Source organism: Mixophyes fleayi, chromosome 6 (assembly GCF_038048845.1).
Source record: "Mixophyes fleayi isolate aMixFle1 chromosome 6, aMixFle1.hap1, whole genome shotgun sequence".
In the NCBI taxonomy this organism is placed as follows: Eukaryota; Metazoa; Chordata; class Amphibia; order Anura; family Limnodynastidae; genus Mixophyes; species Mixophyes fleayi.
Window position 1 is genome coordinate 173,753,713 of NC_134407.1, and position 24,554 is coordinate 173,778,266.

Below are 24,554 nucleotides of genomic sequence, written 5' to 3' on the forward strand. Positions count from 1 at the left end.
CGTTTGGAATGAAACCAATGTGAGGTGGTCCAGATTGACCCTGGCCAGGTTTTAGGGTGTTTTAGGTTGGGCAGAACTTTGACCATGAGAGCCTGTTCTGGGCCTTTCACTGGATGGATTTGGATGACATTTATTATAAAAACAAAAACAATATTGGGCAGCCAACTCATGGGTGTGTTGGAAGTGCTCATAAGCTGCTATTTTTAAAAAGGTTGACAGTTCTATCCAACTCACTGATAACTTTATAATTTGAAGATTTATACCTGGGCAACACTGGGTACTTCAGCTAGTTATAGGTGTTCTGTCTGTATAGGTGTCCAATACATCGTCAAGAGTATGTGGACACCCCTTCTAATTAGTGTGTTTCAGCTACACTCACTGCTAACCGGTGTATACAATCAGAAATACAGCCATGCAATCTCCATAGTCAAATACTAGCAGTTGTCTACTGAAGAGCTCCGTGCCTTTCAAAATGACACCATCATAGGATGCCACCATTCCAACAAGTCAGTTTATCCAAAGTTTTGCCCTGCTAGAGGTGCCCAGGTCAACTGTAAGTGTTGTTATTGCAAATGGAAATGAGCAACAACAGCTCAGCTGCAAAGAGGTAGGCCACGTTAGCTCACATAACTGAACTGTAGAGTGCTGAAGTGCATAACAATAGCCTTTTCAATGTAGCAACATTAACTCAGAGTTCCACACTGCCTCTGGTTAGCACATGAACTGTCTGGAACTTCATGGATTGGGATTTCAAAGCCGAGCAGCAGCTCAGATCACCATGCACAATACCAAACGTCAACTGGAGTGGTGTAAAACACATGACCATTGGACTACAGACCTCTGTAGAGTGACTAATCATGCTTCACCACCTGGTAGTCTGAAAAATGCAACAAGAAAGTTTCCTACTAAGATGTGAATAATGGTCTGGGTTTGATTTTCAAGTTTTGCTTGCTTAAATAGAGTAAAGGGAAATTGTAAAACTACAGCATACAATGACATTATAGAGAATTGTGTGCTTCCAAATTTGCAAGAACAGTTTTGGAAAGGCCCTTTCCTGTTTCAACTTGACAATGACCCATGCACAAAGCAAAGTCCTTTAAAAAAAAAAAAATGGCTTTCAGAGGTTAGTGTGGAAGAACTTGACTGGCCTGCACAATGCCGTGACATCAACCCCATCAAACATTTCAGATGAATCTGTGCCCTGCCTCCAGGGCTGGATTAACCCGAGGTCTAACTGGGCCGCAGCCCAAGGGCCTCGGGCATCCAGGGGGCCCCTTGACACTGCTCAGCGGCATTATTGATCGGAGCGGGGGTGGGGCGCCCCCGGCCCAATCAATGCTGCTGAGCCTGTCACTGTAATCCTTTCACAGCGCTCAGTAATCTCCTTACTGAGGAGATCTCGTGAGTCTCAATCTCACGAGATCTCCTCAGTAAGGAGCTTACAGCGCGCCGCGGAAGGACTACAGTGACTGGACACCAGAAAGAGGTAAGCGCTTGGGGTGGGGGGAGGCCCCCTTAATTCAGGTGCCTCCATTCCTATAATCCGGCTCTGCCTGCCTCACTACTGCTTTTGTGAATGGATGGATGCTAACCCCTGCAGCCATGTTCCACAATCTAGTGGAACTCCTTGAGAGAAGAGTGGAGGCTGTTATAACAGCAAAGGGGGGGGGGGGGGGGGCAACTGTGTAGTGTATTTATCTGGAATGCTTAGGATATGAAGTTTTCAAAAGAAAGTTTTGTTGAAAAGTTATCCATAACTCTCCGCACATTTCAGTGACAGAAAACTAAGAGGTGAATATTACCTTCAATGTACCGAGTTCAATTTCTTAAAACCAATCACCACACTAAGGGGTATATTTACTATGCGGCATTTCCCTAGAACCACTGATTCCTGCCATTTAAGTTATTTTCTTCAAATGGCAATTTTATTAAAAACAAAACTCAATGCACTTTGTCTTTAATAAATGTGTTGTTTTAAAAAATGGACTTCAAAGCGCCAGGAATCTGCCACATAGTAAATATACCCTCAAGTGTTTAAAAACTCCACATGTAAAAACTGTTTTTCTGAAATCCGTACATAATAAGTAACACGACTAATGGCTTAATGGCTTTTTCTTTTCAAAATACTGGCTTAAAATGAGAATGTCTATGGGATCGTTGATCTCTATGACAACTGTTCGAACTCGTTCACAGCAAGCTTTGAGTCGATAAGACACACCACGGTAGTGTTTATGTGGTCAGCATTCCAATATTAAACAGACCACAAGAACAATCTTCCAGATTGCAAGGGAAAGGAGAGCTCTGTTCCTTCCAACTAGAACTTGACATCTTTTAAGAACATGAGGGAAGACGTGTCAATCATAACTACCAAGTGCTTCAGTTGATGTTGAGGAACAAATTTTTACTCAGAGTACAGGGTCCACCTTAACAAACCTATCTGACGCTTAAGAAAGATGCATTCTCAGAACAAACCCAAGAGTGTCAAAAATAGACGGCATAAAAAAAACAAACCGCTAGAAATTTAACAATACTTAATGGTCTTCCTACATATTTAGGTTGTGTTATTTTACAGTTTACTATTTTGTTCCTCACTGTAAGCATAGTACACCAAATGTAGTGCTCAAACTACTGAAACCTTTTCCACCTGTAATTTAGTAGCCCTCTAAACACTAATCTGTCATGGTAGGGAGTATGTCAAATTATTAGTGAGTTTGAGAGTAAGAGTAAATAGGGTTTTTAATTTCCTTTCCAATGACTGGAATAACTTTGCTGAATTTCATAGTCCATTCAAGAGTCTACTTTAAGGCAACCACTTAGATCTCCTGTTTACTGCCTGCTCTTCCGTGGCTCAACTACTTATAATTACATACTGACGTGGTTTTTTCTTGCTTAAAGGCTAATTCAACCCAAAAGTCAGTTTTAGGTACAATATCCTACATTAAAACCAATCCCAGAAGACAGGTGCCCTTCTGTACTCTGCTTGCTTTTTTTTTTTTAATCAAGGCAACATTATGGAACACCAATTACATGCCGACAGCAGAATTAGTGTCAGGAAGGCATGAGACATCTAGATACCAGATGGACCGGAAGGAAGCAGAATCCCAGGTAAGTAATCCTCTGGGATGGGTTTCAATTTAGGATTTTGCAACTAAAACGGAATTTTCAGTCATCATTTAAAGTCCTTTTTAGATGTTGCTCCATATCTCTGGAACTTCCCTTGCCTATCATCTTCCCTTGGCAGCTCCAAGCAACACTAGTGGAGCAACGTAAAGAAAACCTATGGACCACGTTGTATACGTATTTAACCCTTGTCGTTCAGGTTGAATATTCACTAAACCATGACCTAATAGTTTGTTTTCTTATCAACCTAAGGCTAGGTACACACTGTAGGTTTTTCAGCCAATCATTGGACCAATCAGCTGACATACGACTGTTTGGTCAGATATCGTGTTAGTGTGTATACTTATACGATGAACGACAGTCATCCGAAAGTATTCCTTGGCATGTTTTATAATCTCGTTACAATCACCTTCCGATCCTGCAGTGTGGAAGCACTCATGTTCACGATCTGCATAGAGATTACAGAGTCATAATTTTTTTAGCCAATACCGGCAATGAACATTTCCCGGTGACTAAATGTAGAGAGTACTGTAGATGGAATAATTTGTTTCTTCTGAGGCTGAATATTTTGTTTCAGAGTCACAGAAGCTAACGAAATTTGTTATGACAAGTGGATAATTACAACAAGGTTAGTCACTGCAACAGGAATTAATGCATATTGTTCTCTAAACGACTATAGGACTAGATGAAGAGCACAGATCTGAAGGTAAATCATGTGTAGTGTGTATGCATGAATTGTCCGACCAGTCGGACCTTCAGCCATAGGTACGATCATTGTAGATAACAGATTAGTCAGAAAATTCTCCAGTGTGTACCCAGCCTAAGAAGGTGAAGTTCCTCAAGGCATGGACCTCTTCCTTATGTGTCTCCAGTATCAGCCAATTCATTTCCTCCTGATATGGTATATTCCCCTCAGTATTGTATTCTTATCTGAAAGATGTGTGTTGTACATTGCAGGCGAATGTCTTCACATTCATATGTCACATATTCGGATTTGAATTAATACAGCTGGTTATAGGACAGACACCTCAGGTTAACCATTAGCCAAGTCATTTTTATAATATCTTCATGTTTCTGAAATTGCCATGTCATACATAGATGAAAAGTGCTTTGATATCATGAGCCAAAAAAAAGTCCAAACTAAAGAGTATACTTTGAAAATGGCTGTTCAACTTGAAACCCGAAGTGAATACTAACTTAAATAATTTTTATTTATTTTAGCATACGTAAGCTAAAATATCCAGAAAACTAGCGATAGACAAAATTCACCCATAGCTAAATATTTTAATTAAAATATCATCAATGTTTGAATTCAAATTCCTCAATGTATTACTGATGGTAACTCTGCCAACCCAGTCAAATCTCCAGCATCGAAGTATAAACGTATAAGGCATACAGGACTATCAAGAATCAATCTCTGTATTAAAAAAAACAGGAGACTTTCCAACACATCACTTGTCCCTTATGAATGGGTCTTCTAGCAGTTACAAAACAGAAAGGGGTAGGGAAAGAGCAAGGGGCGAGGAGAGGAGAGATAGGGAAGCACATGTAGGCTGAATGTTAAACATTTCAGAAGACACTGAAAACAGGATTAGCAATTTACTTACCCTGAAGGGTTTTTCCCAGGCCCTGGCCAAGTTTCCAGCCATGCTTCTGCAGCAAGCGATGTCCTATGTTGTCCTGATGGATAGGGGAGAGAAGGATTGGGGAGAAAAAAAAAAACACGAAAATATTCCAGTAATAAAATCTGCCCCCCCTCCATTTTTTCATTTATTTTTCACCAGTGACTGAATTTTGTGAGAACCGAGTCATGCGTAAAAAATTGTGTATGTATGTGCATATAAAATACATACATATATATATATAAAATATATAAATTAAAAGGAAAAAAATCTAGTGTATGGTGACATAACACTGTGCTCCCTAAACTAAGGACTGAACAAAAAAAGTGGCACTCCTACTGGCTCTCCAGTTCTCTCAGATTGAGTGCAAGTATTCTAGAGAAACAAGTCGTAAAATGCTGTGGTGTGACATACGTGGATATGAGTTCAATATGAAACACAGAGCATAAGACAAACACCTGTCCATCACCTGGACCACAAGGAAGGTGCTGTCCCACAGAGAGCCAAAGAGAATTGCTGAAATTGCATGTGTTTATTATTTTGAAATCTATTAATGAAACGACATTTGTGGTGAATCGTATACATTCATACATACATAAAATAAGAGCAGTGGTAGGCAACCTGTGACCTCTCCAACTGTGGAACTACAAGTGCCAGTATTTACTACCAACCCATCTGCCTACCTCAGCACTACAGGAAGCATTTTAGTAGATAACATTATAAAGTTTCAGCCTAGTCATTAGTGTATCCATTCCTTAATCACCCAGAATATTTTATTTTTTTTAAAAAAAAAAGTTAGCCAAGTCATTTGTTTTTTCCCCTGCATAGTTTACAACTAACTCTCGTTAACTCTGGATAGGACAGCACACTTCATTACCTGGGGAAAATGTCAAATAAACAGATTGTGGGGAAACCAGAAGCCAACAATGTAGCAAGACTGAGAAAGATACCAGTTGGCTTCATACTAACTTTCTCAATTACATTTCTGTTCAACTCAGACGTAACTAAAAGCATGCAGCAAAATGTTATATTTCGGAAGAAACCATTGGTGTTAGTGTTATCCAGACAGAGTAATCATGGGGGAGAAGTAAACAGAAGAGGTACACCTGCAAGTCTGGCTTAATGAAATTGGGATCATGAATGATTGCATAGCATCTAATGCATTGAGTGAGACAGGACTAGAACAGGGTTAACAGCCAAGGATGTTTAAGTGCAAATGATAAAGCAAAACAGAGGCAAGAGGAAAGGGGTCCCAGCAGAGTGTCTCATCTCCCCTTTATGCATTTAGGTTTAATCGCTATACCCCTTGAAGATGAACGACCTTGAAGTGACTTTAAAGGTATAAGGCACGAGGGGCAGTGTTTGCACAAAGGTCATAAAAGGCCTTCTTAAATTTGGCCTTTGTGATATTTAAAAACCAAAAAGAAGTATAGGAACTAGAAAAAAAAGGAGAGGGTCTAAATTACATACCCATTTCCTCTTAATGTATTTCAGTGAATTGGCTAATTTGCTTACCACATAACTACTTAAAGGCTGTATTCAGAAACTGCAGATTGAAATTTGTACTAAATTTCCCAGCAATGATGAAGGGGAGGCACAACAAGGCACCAAGAAGGGAGGGGGGAACAATAGAGAAAGGCAGGGGGTAGGGGAGGGGGAGATGGGTGACTCATACTGCAGGGTGGAACGTTGCAGGACATAGAAGGGAGTCTTGTTCTGCATTCCTATGCACAAAGGCGCACTGCAGACTAGCAGAGAAGGGAGGTTTTGATAAGTGTCCACTAATGACAGCCACGGGATAAGAGCGTAGCTGGGGGTTTGAACCATCTTAATGCTTAAAATGCATCACAACATTTACGGAATTTAAAAAGGGTGATGCAAAATTACATATCATTCAATAGCTTCCATATAACACAGTAAGATGCAACACAGCTGCAGAGATGGAATCATTACACGGTGCCAGAAATTATTCTGAAAAACACCAAGTCTGCCAGCAGACTTAACAAAAACATAATTTAAACAGCATTTAATATGATCAAAAAGTGACTGAACTGGGGAATCCAATGTTACAGCAATGGAGAAAGCCTTTGTAAATAATTATTGCCTTTATAGGGGGATTTGTAATCATTAAGGCTAAATTAACATTTATTCTCTTTGCTTGTTATAGAGCATCAAGTATAAGGTAACTATATGTGCCACCCAGGTGAATAGTCATTATTTAAAAGGGTAGTATACAGCAAAGTATTTTAAAACCGGACTATAAAAATCAACAGAACTGACAGTAATGAGAAAGGTCAGTACTGTTTAAGTGTTTGCACTTTGGTTTTAGCCAACTGGTCTAGGTATTTGTCCAGCCATAGTAGACAAAGGTCCAGTTTTAAGCTGTGAAATTAGTATTTTAATGTGGCACTAAGCAGTTAATATTTAGACATTTTATAAATCAACATAGCTGCACAACAAATATTTTGCTTTAATGTACTTTATTTTCTGACATGCAGACTACATAACTTCAAACTCAGTGCTAACATTCGCAGTCCAAAAAACACAATATAACACGTTGCAGTCTAAATTAGCTTTGGACAAAATAGTCTATGCAGTTGTACTGCAAGCCTTAGGACCATAAGTGTATGGGATGCCAGTTGAACTGCCCTGACCCAAATTCTAAAATTATACAGAAATTAAGCATTTTTGTCACTGGTTACGAGCAAATATCCCAAGTGCAGCCTAGCACATGAACACACAACCCTGACAAAGAAGGAATAGGAATAGCCTGCTCAGAGGAGGGGAGGCACTCTGCTTGGGTAAAGAGGGAAAGGTCACTAGGAATTTTCTACAAGAAAGGTTAAAGAAGACAGACAAAATGGGGGAAGCGTTGCTAGTTTCCAAAAGATAATACAAGTGGAGTGGAAATACGAACCTGGCTTTAAAAACAGGGCTGTCAAAGGAACAATTAAATGTAACACAGTAAGAAACACAGTTTTGTATATTTTTTTATGTATTTTTGTTGCAGTCACCAAGCCACTGCTTGCAAGTTAAGGCTTAATATAGGTTGGAGAAAGCAGGAATATGAAATGAAAAAGGCAGACAAAATAATTAAAAAAAGATTGTAAATTGGAGGGATGAGTTGGGTAGTGGGGGGGGGGGTAACAGAGGAGAGAGGTTGAGGGTAAAGAAACAGGAAGAAATTGAGAAGTTAAAAGAAAAAGGAGTAAGATGGCACAGAGGGGTGATGGATTCACTGGGCAGACATTTGCATCACTTACAGAGCCAGTCAAGAGCAATGCCTGCTGGGTAAAGTCATCCAGCCATTAACATCCCTTGCTAACAGTCAGTACATCTCATCCCACCCCTCCTTTAGTGATGTTGTAAGCAACACAGCTGGAGAGCTTGTGTGAAGTCTGTAACAGTAAACTGAATGTGCAGAGAACAGACAGGGGTGTAGTCCCTGAGATTTGGCCACCAGTGTTCTAGGGTATTGCAGAAATGGCAGAGATGACTTCATTGTAGGATAAAGATGCAGTTGTGTGTTAAGTACATGGAGTAGTAGTAATAACAAAACAAATAGTATAAAGTGTGTATATAGAATGTTGGTGTGTGAGATGGAAAGGACAGCAGGTAAGGAATAATGGAAACTGTGAATAAGTGAAGATGACTAGAGAAATCGGACTGACACAGATTCAACAGAAGAACGGCAGTGAAGGACAGGGGTCCAGTGACAGCTGTGTGGACGTGTCGAGATTTCCAGTGAACAGATGTCATTTCATGCCAACAATATTTTGCACTCTTCACTCTACCCCACCAGCTCTTGAGTGGGTGATAAGATCAGCTTAGCGTGCTCTGTAGTAAGAATTGAATGCTCACGGTGTGAATCTCATGCATATTTCAGGGCTGAGAGTCCCTGCCCAGCCCCTCAAAACAAATCCCTGCAGCTCACTACAAGTTGACACCACCAAGGCCGGACAGAGAGGAAGCAGCTGAGTTAGGCTATGCCAAATGGCACCCAACTTGGTGCCAGTAACCCTTCTCACAACCGGCTGGCTCCCCTAATAGCAAGCACTGGTTAAAACCCCTGGCAGTGGAAGGGTTAAAGCTGGTCAAGTTGAGTGCAGGCGGTCTCAGAGTCCACAGATCCTGCCAGCTGCACTCTGAAGTGTATTGCTGACATCCATTTATTATCTTCAGCTGAACAGACAATTCCACTTTGATGCTATACACGCTTAGTAGCTTAATGCATTTTCAGGCATCCCATTGTGGGGCATTTTACCAGCCCTCTGCACTAATCAAGAACAGACCTCTTTATGATTTTAAAGTACACATAGTAAGCTTATCACACTCCTCAAAGTTTGCCAGGGAAAATGTTTGCCCTGCAGAAACACAATGACTTGCTCTACAAGTCTTTACATCCAGAATTTCATTTACCCAGCTAGGCAAAGTAACTCTCCCAATTATAGTAGGGACTGGCATGATTTTTTCTTGCCTGTATGACTCACAATATGGCACTAAACCTCTTCTGTGTGTTTGAGAGCACAAGACTAGGATCTGTAGACTCCTGGAACAGAACAGCCATAGCCCAACACCGTACTCTTCCCCACAGGTATTGCTGCAGAAGCCGGCATACACTCCCGCAGGAACCTTATCTACCTCATCAACTTAGAGCTGTTGCTAAACACTCTACAACTGCCTCTCCTAAGCTCCTGAAAAAAACCCCAATCTAAATGCCTCTTCATTTTACTGCTGCATAGAACTCCACTAGAAGACATAGGTCTGTAATTTTGGCTTTTCGATCAGTCTGATATATATATATATAATATAAAAAGCCAGGGAAAGATGAGAGCATAAGGTCTTGAGAATATTGCAACTAGAGTGTCCTTTGAGAAGCAGACCTTGCATGTAAAAGTCATAACTAATATTAAAGTGTGAGGCAAGATGCAAACCTTGTTAGCAGGTAGGTGGGAATATTTCTAATACTGTCCAATAAGCACATTTTCATATTTGTTTTGTTTATTTATTCTTTGTACCTCACTAAATACACAGGCTTTGTCTGAGCTATTGATTCCCATTTCTATACAGCACATTCTTGGCTTATTAGACCCTATTCAAAAGCACATAAGGGTGCATGAATGCCATAGAGATATGAGATGTGAGCTATCCAAAATCCTTTCCCTCATTAATTTCTACTAAAATACCTGCTGCCAAATACACAGCAGGGACAGGAAAAATTCGGCATGTCGGAGTAATAATCCGGCAATGGCTGGTATACCGAATGTTGCCCATCCCTGCCTTAGACCTGTGTGTGAAGTGGTGTCCTCCTCTGCAGCATTACCTTGTGCGCACTTTAGCTAGCTACATGCCAGCACATAGCAGAAAAGGGAATATATACACACAAATAAATAGAAGTGGTGTTCACTGGACCAGAACAGAAAGGAGAAGGGCAGGGGAAAGAAGAGGAAAGTCTTCCTATAGTCTTAACCCTTTCACTGTTGGGTGGATGAGCAGAAATACCACTCATTGCCGGGCCCTCCAGCAGTGAATGGTTTAAAGGAAAAATGAGAGGAAAAATGTATAAGTAAAAAAAAAACAAAAAAAAAACTAAAAATGAAAATTAAAAAAGGCAGAGCGTGCAATACAAACCAGGTCATGAGCAGCTTAGCTAATATTGGGATCAACTGCTGTGGAAGAGAAAGGCCAGATAGGGCCAAAGTTGTGTAAAGTTCTGTATACCGTCTACACACAGACACACACACACAGACACACACACACAAACACAACACAGACCTACACTTCAGCAGAGAGATGCACATTGTTCCTTAGTCGGCTTTACAGAGCACAGGGAACCTCTTTGGTGATTATGGTATATGCTGCCCCATCCTCATTCGGGCCTGAAAGTGCATTTTTGATACAGACGGGTTATATGTGAAAACCTGTCCACATGAAAAACACATAAGTGGGAATAATCCCTTGTACAATGCTAGTGTTACAGACAAAGCACAGTGGGGTATCTTTAACAAGTTAGGAATCAGAAATTCAAAAACTCCTCTTAAAATCATAACGTTTGTTTTAAGAGGCACAACATATCTGTATGCCTGTAAAGAAGCTGGAATTTAAGACATTGTTCAAGGGCTTATTCATAAGTCACGGCCCCCTATATAACAGATTAGACTGCATGTTCCAGCTGAGGCTCAATGCGCATTTCACGTAAAGTGGACTTGTCAACTACACAGAGTATGCAGTCATTTTGTGGTCTGAGCCAATATTTGGCCTTCAGTTCACTAGCAACTAGTGACCTAGAGACATAGAACTACAGTCATCAAAGAGGAAGGGACAGCTATGGGGTCCAGTGATGTTTCTCTATCTGCTACACCGGCACCCACTCTGCTCGTTTTTCCCATTTTGCCATGAGGCACGCCAATTGGAGGAGGTTAGACCACTCGTTCCTAGTGAACTGACTTGTTCAACACTGTTTAAGACAATATGCTGATAGGAAGAATACTAGTTAAGCCCACAAAATAGCTGCCTCCACTGCATGTAGGTGATTGGCCCATTTTAAATAAAAAGGTGGATTTTGCCACACTTGGCTAAACATAACCACCTATTATTGCACTATCCTTAATAAAAAATTAGGCCAATTCTAACCTCTCCATCGATTGTCCTTCCATAAGCAATCATGATAATGCAGTGCTCTTTCAATATTTAATGAGCTCAACCAGATTGCAAGGCAAACAAACAAAAAAAAAAAAAAAAAAAACACCAATGATTGCTTTAAGCTGAATTCCTATGTCTTCTACACTCTAGCTACCTTACTGGGCAAAGAAACAAAAAGGGATGTACAGGAATATAAAGCCTGTCCAAAATGCATCATCTTACCGATTCAATGGGCTTGTCCAGAGAGGCCTGTTCGATTTCCAGATGTCCATCCTCATACTGGTCAAAATGGTTACCCTAAAAACAGAAGTTAGAAAGTTAAAAGAAAATCCATACGTGTTATGGCAATCTCCCCAAGTCGACTAAAGGGTGGAGGTATCTTTACAAAATGGTGCAGAGTAGAGGGGAATGCATGTGCTTGGTTGTTTAATGCTACTCCTCTATACGGATTATTAGTAAAACAAGAGGTTTATAGATCCCTGCCTTTTTCCTGTTCTTTCATTATACTACGGACCTAGACATGCCCTTGACTATATAAGACCAACACCTATCAATGGGCCACACAACGTCCCAAACCTATGTATTGTGACATGATTATCAGACAAATAAAAGTGGCAGTATAGCTTTGGGAGGATATGAGGCATTATATGCCACAGAGGCAAGTACAAAGGCTATGTACGCAAGCTAAACGCTGAGCTGGCAGTCATCGTGACCATTTTCAGCATTCAGACTTTAGAAACTTGCAAACACTTTTCTACCGAATGCTAACATCCATACTCGACCACATGGTGACTCGAGGCAGATAAAATAGGAGAAAAAAATAAAGCAAAATGAAATCATTTTGAAATATCATGCCAGATGATTTGAGTTGTACAAATAAAAGGGATAACAAGGTAAATAAACAAACACAATACACTTTTCACATAGGGTGAACAATATCAGTGTTTGACTGTGTTCTGCCACACTGTCACTCAAAATAGGTTGTACAGGCAAATTTGAACATGTAATAAATATGTCTTACATGTTTTGTTTTTTTAAACAGAAGTGTTGTAAACGGGTAAAAAAAACAAATCTGCTATATCATGCAATATTGTGAATACAGCAATTTACTTAAACGTGGGAGGGTTTTTTAGAACAATTATGACATTCAAGTTGCAACATATATATGATTCGGGCAATGATTTTCTACATAAACAAAATTAATCTAACATTTAAAAAAAATGTAAAATATACTGTCTCTGCTATTTCCACATGTATGTCCCAATGCTACCAAAAGCTCAACATGCACCAAATAGATGATCAGCTTCCCTCCTACTACCACCTAATAGTCACCACCTCCACTCAAATCACCCTCAATATTCACCACAATTTCCTCAGTCTCACAAGCTCACTTGCCTTGGTGTCCTCGACTCAGGCCTTCTGCTTTACTTCTCACATCCATACCATTGTTCTCGTACCATCATCTTTGAAATATTGCTAGAAACCCCACTTTTCCTTTCTTACCCAAGAGGCAAACAGAACTCTTACCCATTCTCTTCTACCTCCCCATTCCTCTGTCCCCTATTCAAATTGTACTAAATGCCACAAGACTGGTGATCTCTCTCTCTCTCAACTCCAATTCTGCAATTCTGTGCTCTTGCTCCCCATATCCTCCAGAATCCAATTTATACTCCCATGACCTACATACATCTGAAATCTCATCTCAAAATACTTCCTCACATCCTCTTAGAACCATCTATGCAAGTCCCTCCCTACCATTTTGTTCACATCTGCATTTATTTTGTTTACTTTGTACTTCACTGTTTTACGTATGCACTGCTTTCCCCACTGTCCGGTGCCGCATAACATTGAACTTACAAATTAATGACAACAATAACTCTACCACCATCTGCAGTAGAGGCAATGTGTGACTCACTAGCTACTCTGGGGCTTGGAGATTTCAAACACTTGGGAAAAATCGCATGTTGTTTACACCTGCAGCATATTCGCATTAGCAATTTTTGTTTATGTTTGCATTATTTAACAGATTTTAAGGGTACATCTCTACATAAAGTTAAAGCAGTCAGATTCAATATTGGAGTAGGCATCCTATCAGTTCACTAAGAGCTAGAGATAACACTGCATGAGGCTACCTCTATAGTGTGCAGGTAATTATATTTACTTTAAAAACACCTCAAGTGGGATCACTGAGGACAAGGGAGCTGTGAGGATTCCTTGCATACATATCGTTTGTGTACAGCATATGATCTCAGCCTCCCACTCTGCAATAAAACACAAAAGACGTCTTTTTCCAAAAGACTTTCGGGGACAGCTTCTGAAGATTGCTTCAACATGTTTGCAAATCTGGATTCTCTTTGGATACCAGGAAGAAAAAAAAAACAAAACAAAAAAAAAACCCACAAGAGATATGCTCAAATACTTTCATATCAAAAAAGCTACACTATGTCATTATAGGAACCCCAAGATTTCACTAAATAATGGGCTTTTCATAACATTTATAACTAAAAATAATGTGGTTACAAACTGTATATGATATTAATGTTCTGAGCTGCTAACAGCTCTCAATCTGGAAAGCAGCTAGGTTAGATTTTAAAGAGGTGATGAGGAGCGATTTAAAGGAAGTCACACACACAAATTACAGCAGATACCAACCATTGCCCCCGGCAAGCAGGACAGGTACAGTGGAACCAATTTTTTTTTTTACAGTAGTATTTCTGCACTGGCATCCCGGATACCCCTGTACTTGTCTTATACAGAGTATTATTGTGACTGTGAGGGCTCTTCCGGTATCCACCCCACAGCAGCAGTGAGGTCTGGCAGTGAATCAGAATGTATGAGCAGCACTATGATTCGATGCCAAACTGTCACTGTACTGCAGAGCTTAAGCTTGAATCAAAGACTCATGAATAACCATCTTACAAATGATGAACAGCCAATAACTTGGGAGACATCCCAACTAACAGAATACGGTGTGTCAATTGTTTTAATGCGCATGCCATACTTAGGGTTACTATGGCGGTGGAATGCGTTACAGGGGAGGGATGAGGAAGAAATATGTTACTGCAGAAGTCAGTAAAGGGGATGGGTATTGGGGTGTTACAGAGGTGAGGGGACCATGCCTCTCTACGTGGCGTGGTGGTGCACACAAATCTATTCCTTACAGGTTATTTATAATGATTATTAATAAGTATGTCATGAATGCAGAGATGTTCCTCTTTGCCTGTAGAACATAAAACATATTTTACATTTTTTAGGCAAGGTCAGTAAACACAGCTTTGTTTTATCTCCAGATATGTACGTACAGTGTTCCATCTAACAAAGTTCTGATTTTAAGTGCTCACTGATCTCGCATGTATCTTCTGTTGCATAGCTCCCTTGTTAAACAGTTATTGGTATTACTACACAAAACCATGAATAGCACAAAGACTTCAACAGCCAACAGAGAATCCAACTACAATGATTTGGTGAGATCCAACTGAAGTTAATTGTTTTAACGTGCATGTCCTAGGTAGGGTTGTTCTGTCTGCTGTGACTCGGCAGAATTTCAGCTCTCAGCTCTGATTTGCAATGCCCACGTTCTTTCAGCCACCTACCATCTCAGTTAAAGCAGTAGGCAGAACAACAGAGTTAAAGATACAACGACCTATGCAGGTCTGAACAAGCCATCAGCTCCCAAAATTATGTCAACAAAGATTTAGAAGTAGAAGCTTTGCAAAGGGTGTGTTTAGGGAGAGTGCTCTAGGATGTGACCTGATGTACTTTTTTAATCACTAATACTTCCAGCAGTGATGGTTGGCAGCAATAACCATTGGTTAATTTGCAATAATTGCTGATGCTAACAGAGAATTTGCAATTGTCATCAGGTACAGCTTTAATCCCAGAACAATCAACATAATCACCAGCAAGGACAACAATGCTAGATGTACAGTTACCATGTTAATTTGTCAGGTCTTTCATGTTCAATGCGTTTCCATATGTTGGATAAGGGCTAACATTCCAAACTTTATTCCCTGGTGACCTCAACCGACCCTTTATGCACATACTGTGCATATGACCATTGTTATCCATGTCACTAAGAAAGTCAAAAATCGTCAATTTTCAGGTTATTATAAATTACATATTCCTTCACAGCATAATGATGTTGAATACCTTAACATTACTTTCCTGTATGTAGTACAGTGTTGATTTGAGGCATCCTTGACTTGATAAACTATACAACCTTAGCTCAGCTCAATACTAAGAACTCTGGAGTGTTAGCTTCTAGAATTTGATATATAGTGGAATGTGCTCTTCTTTGAAACCCACATTATATATACTGTACCACAAAACGCACAAGCAAAATAGCTCTATATTGTGCTCATCAGTTCTCCTATTGACTCATTGTTACTTTCTTCAAACGAACCTTGTATAGACGTGGCTGAAAGAGTCCAAAGTACTTGTTCTAAAAAGTCATATGCTTATCAAGGCTTTGTTTTACCGAAATGACTACAAAGTTCCCTTTGACAATTCCCCAATCAAATTATAAATGCATCTGTTGAGATTTACATCAGACAACCAAACGCAAAATAAAAAATGACCTGCTTTTTTTAATTAAAATCAGCAAATAATGCATCACAACTAGGGGTTTCTAAACCATTGCATAAATATCTCCATGTTCCAGATTTGTACTACTTTGTCCATTGGCAAAATGATACTTTTCTCTTGCGGCTATACCTGTCTTTCTACAAATACTGTGAACTGTGAAACCTCTTACTGCATTTCAGCCAAAGAGCTGTCTTGGAAAATGAACAAGTATGCTCCTGTGTTATAGCTGTATTTCAATAATGGAAGTGCAAGTATATACTTCTTTGTCCAGAATCCCAAGTGTTCCATAAGTGCATTAACAGAGCCCAAAACTCCTGTGATTTAACATGTAAAGCCTTTACTATAATTTTGTGTTGTTTTCTAAAAGAAATAGAGTACTAACAGAATTGACCATATGTTGAAAAAAAAAAATACCACTTTAAATACCACTCACAAAGCAGTGATCAAATGAACGCCTGTACAAGTGTCTAACACACCTTACAAAACCCATCCACTCTTTAAAATCATCTGCATGCGAAATTCTACGCATTCTACAAAGCTATGTTAAAGCCATAGTTGGCTAACCTCCCTAATTGCAAAATGTGTGCTACAAAAAAATGGCCACTGCTTTCCAGCAGACAGATGTCGTTATTTGATAACTACAGCCACGTGATGCAGAGTGGTGGTCATTTTCTTGTACCACACCTCCTGGTGCTACAAGAAAATGCTGGCCCCCACTCGCCAGCATTTTCTTCTACCCAGTGTTTCCTCAGTATAACAGTCCAGTAAGAGATTGTTGTACAAAGAATATAAGTAATTTTTGCTGTTTTAAAAAGTGACAAGCGCAGAAGGGAGCAGGGCTACAAACTACCAAAATCCACAGCATTGCATAATGGGGATAGGGTTTGACACGAATCGCATGATTAAACTCTGCCTCTACTATGACCTAAGTGGACTCCATGAAATTCAGGAGCCTCCCCAAAATTCCAGAAGAGTAGGCAAATATGATACAAGTGTGTGTCTGTTTGCAAACATCCATGTCTGTTTCTTACTTTGCTCTATTTTTTCAATTAGGAAGTAGTAGGCTATAAGAAATGTATTAGTTAGTCACATAATAATTTCTAGCTTTATTGACAAATTGAAGTTTATGTGTAGGTAGTTATGAAACTTAGTTTAATGATTGTGTCTATACTGTGATATAAAACTATGGGATATTCTCTAGAATGCTTTGGACTTGGGAATTTACAGATCATTCCCTTCATTTTGAGCACCTAAAACATACCAAAATAATTAAAAAAATTACCCTAATTCATAGACTAATAATCAGAGAAAAGTCTTGCAAGAATTCATCAACCTTTTATATGCAACCTTTTATCTGCATTTATCTGAAAATACCTCACAATTTGACCTCTGCCAAAGAACTTTTTCTTTGAATAGGAACTAATGCAGTACAAAATAACCTTATTGGAAAAGAAAAATCCCTTAAAACGGTTCATTTTAGTTCGCAGAAATTTTTGTTTAGCATAGCCACTGTCACAAAGTATACACTAAAAGTTGTTACTAGTCCAGATTTTCTGTTCTACATTAGTTTAAAGGGCAGCTAAACAAAAATAGTACCTTATATATGGAAGAAATCACCCATCCTGACATTCCAACGCAGCTTTGTTGATAAAACAACATGTAATTGACCATTTTATGCCTACATGAAAAGCCACACCCACTGCTCAATATGCTGTTATAGAACAAAAAGCTTCAATAACAAAAAAGTAATGCTTTGAATGCCACAACTGGCCATGTCCATATGTATGAATCCATTAGTCTGTACACAGCAGCTCACTTATTTCCACTTAGAATGCTGCACTGTCCCAAAGGAGTGCAACACAGAAGGAGCTCCGCCCTCAGACAAAAATGTAAATATGTCAACTGTTAGAAAAATAAAAGTATGTATAACATGCTAGATAGGCTTTAAGGAGGTTCAAATAATTCAATAAATTCAACACATACACGAGTCAGCCACAACATTAAAACCATTAACAAGTGAAGTGAATAACATTCATTAAATTCATTCATTGGCACCTGTCAAGGGGTGGGATATTTTAGGCAGCAAGTGAACTGTCAGTTCTTAAAGTTGATGTGTTGGAAGCATGAAAAATGGGCAAGCGTAAGGATCTGAGCAACTATGACAAGAGCCAAATTGTGATGGTTAGACGACTAGATCAGAACACCTCCAAAATGGCAGATCCTGCAGTGGTTAGTATCTACCAAAGTGGTCCAAGGAAGGACAGCCGGTGAACTGGCAACAGGTTCATGGTCAATGCTGACTATGATAGAAAGCTGCAAACATGCAGTGCATAACGCAGCTTGCTCCATATGGGGCTGCATTGCCGCAGACCGGTCAGAGTGTCCATGCTGACCCGTGTCCACCACAGAAAGCACCTGCATGTGAGCGCAAGAACTTGACCATGGAGCAATGGAAAAAGGTGGCCTGGTGTGATGAATCACGTTTTCTTTGCCATCATGTGAACAGCCGAATGTGTGTGCATAGTTGGGGAAAAGATGGCACCAGGATGCACTATGGGAAGAAGGCAAATCGGTAGAGGCAGCGTGATGTTCTGGGCAATATTCTGCTGGGAAACGTTGAGTCCAGGCATTCATGTGGCTGTTACTTTGACACATTCCACCTAAACAATGTTGCAGGCCAAGTACACCCCTTCATGGCAATAGTATTCCCTAATGGCAGTGGCCTCTTTGAGCAGGATAATGTGTCATGGCATACTGAAAAAATTGTGCAGAAATGGTTTGAGGAACACGAGAGTTCAAGATGTTGACTTGGCCTCCAAATTCCCCAGATCTCAATCAAAAATGAGCATGTGTGGGATGTGCTGTTAAAACAAGCACGAGCCATGGAGGCCCCACCTTGCAACTTACAGAATTTAAAGGATCTGCTGGTAACTTCTTGATGCCAGATACAGCAGGACAACTTCAGAGGTCTTGTGGAGTCCATGCCTCAATGGGTCAGATCTATTTTGACGGAACGAGGGGGACCTACACAATATTATGCAGGTGATTTTAATGTTGTGGCTGATCAGTGTATTTGTGCTAGCTATATCGACAATCTAGCTGTTTTTGTGGAGGAGGCAGATAATGGGTGCTCCTCAACATGCATTTCCAAAATATGTTGCTGTCTGCAACAGCCAACCTGATGCCACATGAAGAATTAGAAGGACAGAGCTCTGTTCAAACAGAGGGCAGTAGAATGTGCAATGAATTGCAGTTTGGTTTTCTGGTCTGTTAAGATTTTGTTACTGTCGTCATACCTAGAATACCAAGTATGCAACACTTACTCCTAAAAAGGTTAGGCTGGCTCTCCAATGTATCTAAAAGGATTACATAATTTAGTCCACATCCAGCTAGAGAATATTGTAGTATGATGGGCATGATCACTAAAATCCCAGTCTCACTTTAAATATATTCTCTATGAATACATATACTAGATTATCTGCTAAAGGTGTAACAAAAACTGCAGTTTAGGGTCAATGGAATGACCAGCAGTAACATTTATACCTTCATGTAACACCACAACCTACAGTATTCATGAACATGACATGCCAAAGCACAAAACTATTACTGGGAAAGGGGACATACTTGTGAACAGCTGAGGACTAACTGCAAGTGCCCCAAATAGCATGCCGGTTAATAGAACACATATGCTCACTTGGCTGCAGGTGCCCCCTTTTGGCTCTGTCACTCTACAAAATTGTCAACAAAGACAGGGCACCTAGTTTGTAGGAGAATCACTTCATTGTAAGAATGTGATAGGCAGCTGTGCAAGCTATTCAACTGATGTAGTGTACCCTTAAAGTAGAAGTGTTAGTAAAAATAAAGCCACTATTCAGTAAACTTTTGATTGTTATGAATCTTCGACTCCTGTCCACCTCCAGAGGGACATAACAAAATGTTTTAAAATATTTACAGCGATTTGTTGCTGGAAATTATTGTGCCACGCTAACCACCTAAAGAGACTATTTCTTTCAACTACATGTTCCTCCCTCATCCTCCCCCATAAGCTCTCTCTGCTCCTCTGAGCACGAGCAAGGGCCAGAGCATGTGAAGTGAAATCGCATGCTTGGAAGAGCAGAGTGTAGCAGATTAACAGACATCAGCAAGCCTCCTCCTGGTCATTGCACCCACGGCTATAGTTCTGCCCCCGAGCATTACCCATCTTTAAATTAACTAGCAGCTCTGTTTTTAAAATAAATAACACTATAATGACCCTTTACCTTTTGGTCACTATGCCTTTTAAGAATCACATTTACTGCCATTTTAAAAAAAAAAGCTTCATGTCCGATATGAGAAACTCACTACTGTGATTAATAAACTCATCAGCACTATGGTCATAGGTCATACAGGCCAAGCTAGAGAAAAATTACATTTCTCTAACAGCCTCCAAATAGAAAATGCTAATTAATGTTCTCCCCAGAAAATTTTGCCAACCGCGTGGCATTAAGAAGCAGCCGAGTAGGGGCAGTGTAATAATTTGTAATGATATTGAAAAATGTTGGAGGTAATTGCCCACACCTGCTAGTAACAGTCAGACTGGTGGTCAGTCATCTAACACACACTGCTGACTGTAGTGCTGACATACTGCCTGTTATAATAGGAGGAACAATGGTTTATTCTATTATAAAACTCTGTTGGGCTCCAAGAGCCGGGTAGCAGGTAAAAACAGCCAGGTGGAGCACCTGGGAAATAGGTGCTGGGGAGAACACTGCTAATGAAAAATACATACTAGATGCAATAGAAATATTTTTATTCTGTATGTTCTATTTAAAAGTGAATTCAAATTTGTCAATGGCCAAGCTTGAAACACGGATATATACGGGATCTGCAGAAACTGCTGGTATGCGAAATATAAAGAAACATCATAATATCTATTACTGAGTTTTGTGGGCTGTACTTATTTTCCAACAGACTAACAAGCACAGCTTTGAAAACACAGACACATGCATTACATATGCAGAAATTTTATTTTTTCTAGTTCACCGACATTTATTACATGCCTAAAAATATTAATAGTGGAATGCATTAGCAAACGTACAGTTATTGGAGTAAATATGGATGCCTGACATACACAGAAGAGAAAAAATGTAAAACCATGTTGTCAGAGACATTTTGTTTATAAAACATGTTTCACAATACAGTAAGCTAATTTACATCGCTCGTTGTACCCCTTGTACTTAGGCTGGGTACACACTACAGGTTTTTCAGCTGACTATTGGGTCAAACGAGCGATAAACGGCCGTTCAGGCCAATATCGCATTCGTTTGTATACTTAAACGATGAACGATAGTGGTTTCAAAGTACAGATCGTCGTTTGATTTGATTGTTCAGCATAAATCTCATTCCAATCCTGCAGTGTGTATGCACTCACGATCAGAATCTCCAGAGATTACAGAGTCATGATCTATTCAGCCAATGGTTATGACAGTTAAAGAGCACAGATACGAAAATAAATCTTTTAAAACATGTATAGTGTTGTACGCATGAATCGACATGCTGATCAGGACTTTTTTTTTTTTCCGGTTAGTACAATCGCTGTAGATAACAAATTGGACGGAAAATTCTGTAGTGTGTACCCAGCCTTAAGAGGGACCAATAAGATAGAAAAACAGAGGGCAAAGATGAGAACAACAAATGTGAGTATGAGCCAGAGTATGTGTATAGTCTGATTACGGTAGCGGTACTGGTATAATCAGAATAGCGTTACATTCCGACTGATAAAGTATTGCAAATGCTAATCAGCATTTGCACTCAAGGACACTCCGCTGATCCCAACGCATTTACTTGCATTGCAATGGCTCTGCAAAGCAAACACTCACAAACGCAAGTATGCTGTACTTCAAATCAATAAAGTCCATTCCCACTTACAAGCTTTTACTAGCGTTAATTTAAAAGCATGTATTTTAAAGCAAATGGGTAAGGGACCTTAAGAAGAAAGGAGTACATGGATATGGAGGCAATTTCTGTTGTAGGTGAGACTTGAACACATAGTTGAGATGGGAGATCTGGTGTAAGGTAGAAGAGTTACAGATGGGTGAATGTGTAAAAAGGAACCAAAAGTACAAGAACTATTGAGAGCACTATGATGTGAACAAGGGTGTTTGTGACTTCTGTAAAAAAGGGACATTACTAATTTATTTTTAATATTAGAGAGGTTGCGTGGGTTTCCTCCGGGTGCTCCGGTTTCCTCCCACACTCCCAAAATATACTGGTAGGTTAATTGACTGCTAACAAATTAACCCTAGTCTGTGTGCGTGTGTGTTAGGGAATTTAGACTGTAAGCCCCAATGGGGTAGGGACTGAAGTGGGTGAGTTCTCTGTACAGCGCTGCGGAATTAGTGGCGCTATATAAATAGATGATGATGATGATGATGTTATGTGTGGAGTGGAGCACACAATTAGGTGGGTGCTAGCATGTGTAATGGATATTAGGCATTAGAGAACACAGGGGAGTGTTCTGGTATGAATTTTGAGGACTAAAGAACATAGATACTGGTGATATTTAGCATTAAAAAGACTGCAGAAAAAGAGTATACGGCTGAGATATATAGTAGTGGTCATTTTAGGATACTACAATGTAAACTATAGAGGATTGGGATATTGATGTATGCACAACGACTGTGATATTGAGGTGCAGGGTACAACAAGGACAGGGAAAAGGCTATTGAACTCCATGGCGCACGGATTGGGGGGGGGGGGGATCTATAAGGGGAGGAGCTGGATGAAAACCTGAACGGACGAGTTCATATAAGGTAGCGCAGACACTGCGCTGTAGGAGGCCGTATACTGAGGGATAGTGATGTTCCTGAGGTCACGGCACATATACAAGTGACGGGAGACGTCCCGATAAATATCATGTCGGATTTTCCAGAGCACCGCTGCGTCACTCCGCAGCGCCTAATGTCACACATTCTCTGACTGGCAGACAACCCCTAAGGCCCCGGTACCTGGAAGTCTCGGTCCTCGTTAAACCTGGAAAATCTATCTGCGGCCATCTTCCTGCGTCTGCGGGAATGAGTATCGCGTAAACGAGGCTCCGCCCACTGGCGGCATTACGCATAAATAACCACGCCCCTACGACGGGAACACGCACTATGTTATGTCTTGTTTTTCTCTCACGTCGTCATACGCTGGATAATGGCGTCTCCTCGTTACTGGCTCTCACAGCAATGTCATATAATCCGAACTCAGCCATTGTGGTGAACTTTTGGTTTCTCTTTATATGTTCAGGGCTTTGTTTATTATTATTTCTCGTAATGGAAGACAGTCATCAAGATACATGTGGCAAATTTTCATACATCTGCCACATAGTCCATCAAAAGCAGTTACATAATTCTGTTATACTCCTTTATGTTAGCATGCTGTTGACGAAATTGGTTTAGTTACTGGAGGCTTCATTCCTATTGAATTGGTATATTTAGGTGTCATATTTAACAATTGCAGCATTTTGAACACAATCTTTTTCATTCCTTATCGCAAGAAAGTGACTATTAAAATGTATCTGAGTGGACATTAACAAAAATGTCAAAGTCTCAGATGGTGGGGCATTGGACAGACATGCTCTTCTATGACAAACATAAAAACAATGCCCTGAATTTGCCAACACATAGCGAAACTAAATTAGGTCTTCATTTTGTATTTGTGACTGATGAAGCGTGTGCATTGCAAGCTAATATTTTAAAATCTTACCCCTAAAATGCAATCACACTTGAAAGGATAATATACAATTATAGTTTATCAAGAGCAAGGCAAGAAGTGGAGAATGCTTTTGATATATTCAGTAACAGATTCATAATTTTTCATACCGCCATTAATCTTCGCCTTTACAAAATATACAAGGTGGTGATGGCATGTTGTGTTCTACACAACAATCTTGGACATAAAAGCCATGATTTCAGACGAAAGTTAGGAAGGTGAGAAGGAGGGGTCAAACATCAATAGTTCTCAGTCTTCCTATGATACAACAGGTGTGACCAAAAATATGTCAAAGCTGCAAGAATATTTCAATGCATTGAGGGGAAACATTAATGACACCGTTGACCACCCCTTCCTGCTACAAACTCTTCTCTCTCTCAGCCTATCTGGTTCTGTCCTCGCCTGGTTCACCTCATACCTTGCGAACCGCTCCTTCTCTGTATCCACGTCTGGCTCTTCCTCCACCCCCTACCCTCTCCCTGTTGGAGTCCCTCAGGGCTCTGTTCTCGGCCCTCTTCTATTTTCACTCTATACCTCCTCCCTTGATGCTCTCATCTCCTCCTTCGGTCTTCAGTATCACCTTTACGCTGACGACATCCAACTCTACATGTCCTCGCCCGATCTCTCCCCCTCCCTTCTCTCTCGTGTATCCGACTGCCTCTCGGCCATCTCCTCCTGGATGTCCTCGCGCTTTCTCAAAATTAACATCTCTAAAACCGAAATAATTGTCTTTCCTCCCCCCAGGCTCCCCTTCCACCATGACCTCTCTATCACCGTCAACAACACCTCCATTTCCTCTGTCACCCAACTTCGCTGCCTGGGCGTTACCTTCGACTCCTCTCTCTCCTTTAC

At 40.2% G+C, this 24,554-nt stretch overlaps 1 protein-coding gene across 9 annotated transcripts in view; it reads right to left on the minus strand.

The window, feature by feature from the left end:
• GPATCH8 (G-patch domain containing 8) overlaps nt 1–23,060 on the minus strand; it is a 37,202-nt gene extending 14,142 nt beyond the window's left edge. For 3 of the 9 annotated variants that reach the window (XM_075177306.1, XM_075177304.1, XM_075177303.1), the window contains exons 1-3: nt 22,955–23,060; nt 11,607–11,681; nt 4,728–4,800 (exon numbers count right to left, since the gene is read on the minus strand). In XM_075177306.1, coding sequence (XP_075033407.1) covers nt 4,728–4,800; nt 11,607–11,681; nt 22,955–23,002 — 196 coding nt within the window. In that variant the 5' untranslated portion in view covers nt 23,003–23,060. Of the gene's footprint in view, nt 1–4,727; nt 7,678–10,373; nt 10,412–11,606; nt 11,682–22,954 lie in introns of those variants that run through there. The other 6 variants (XM_075177307.1, XM_075177308.1, XM_075177309.1 and 3 more) reach the window with 4 other exon arrangements.
• Between the last annotated feature and the right edge of the window lie 1,494 nt (nt 23,061–24,554).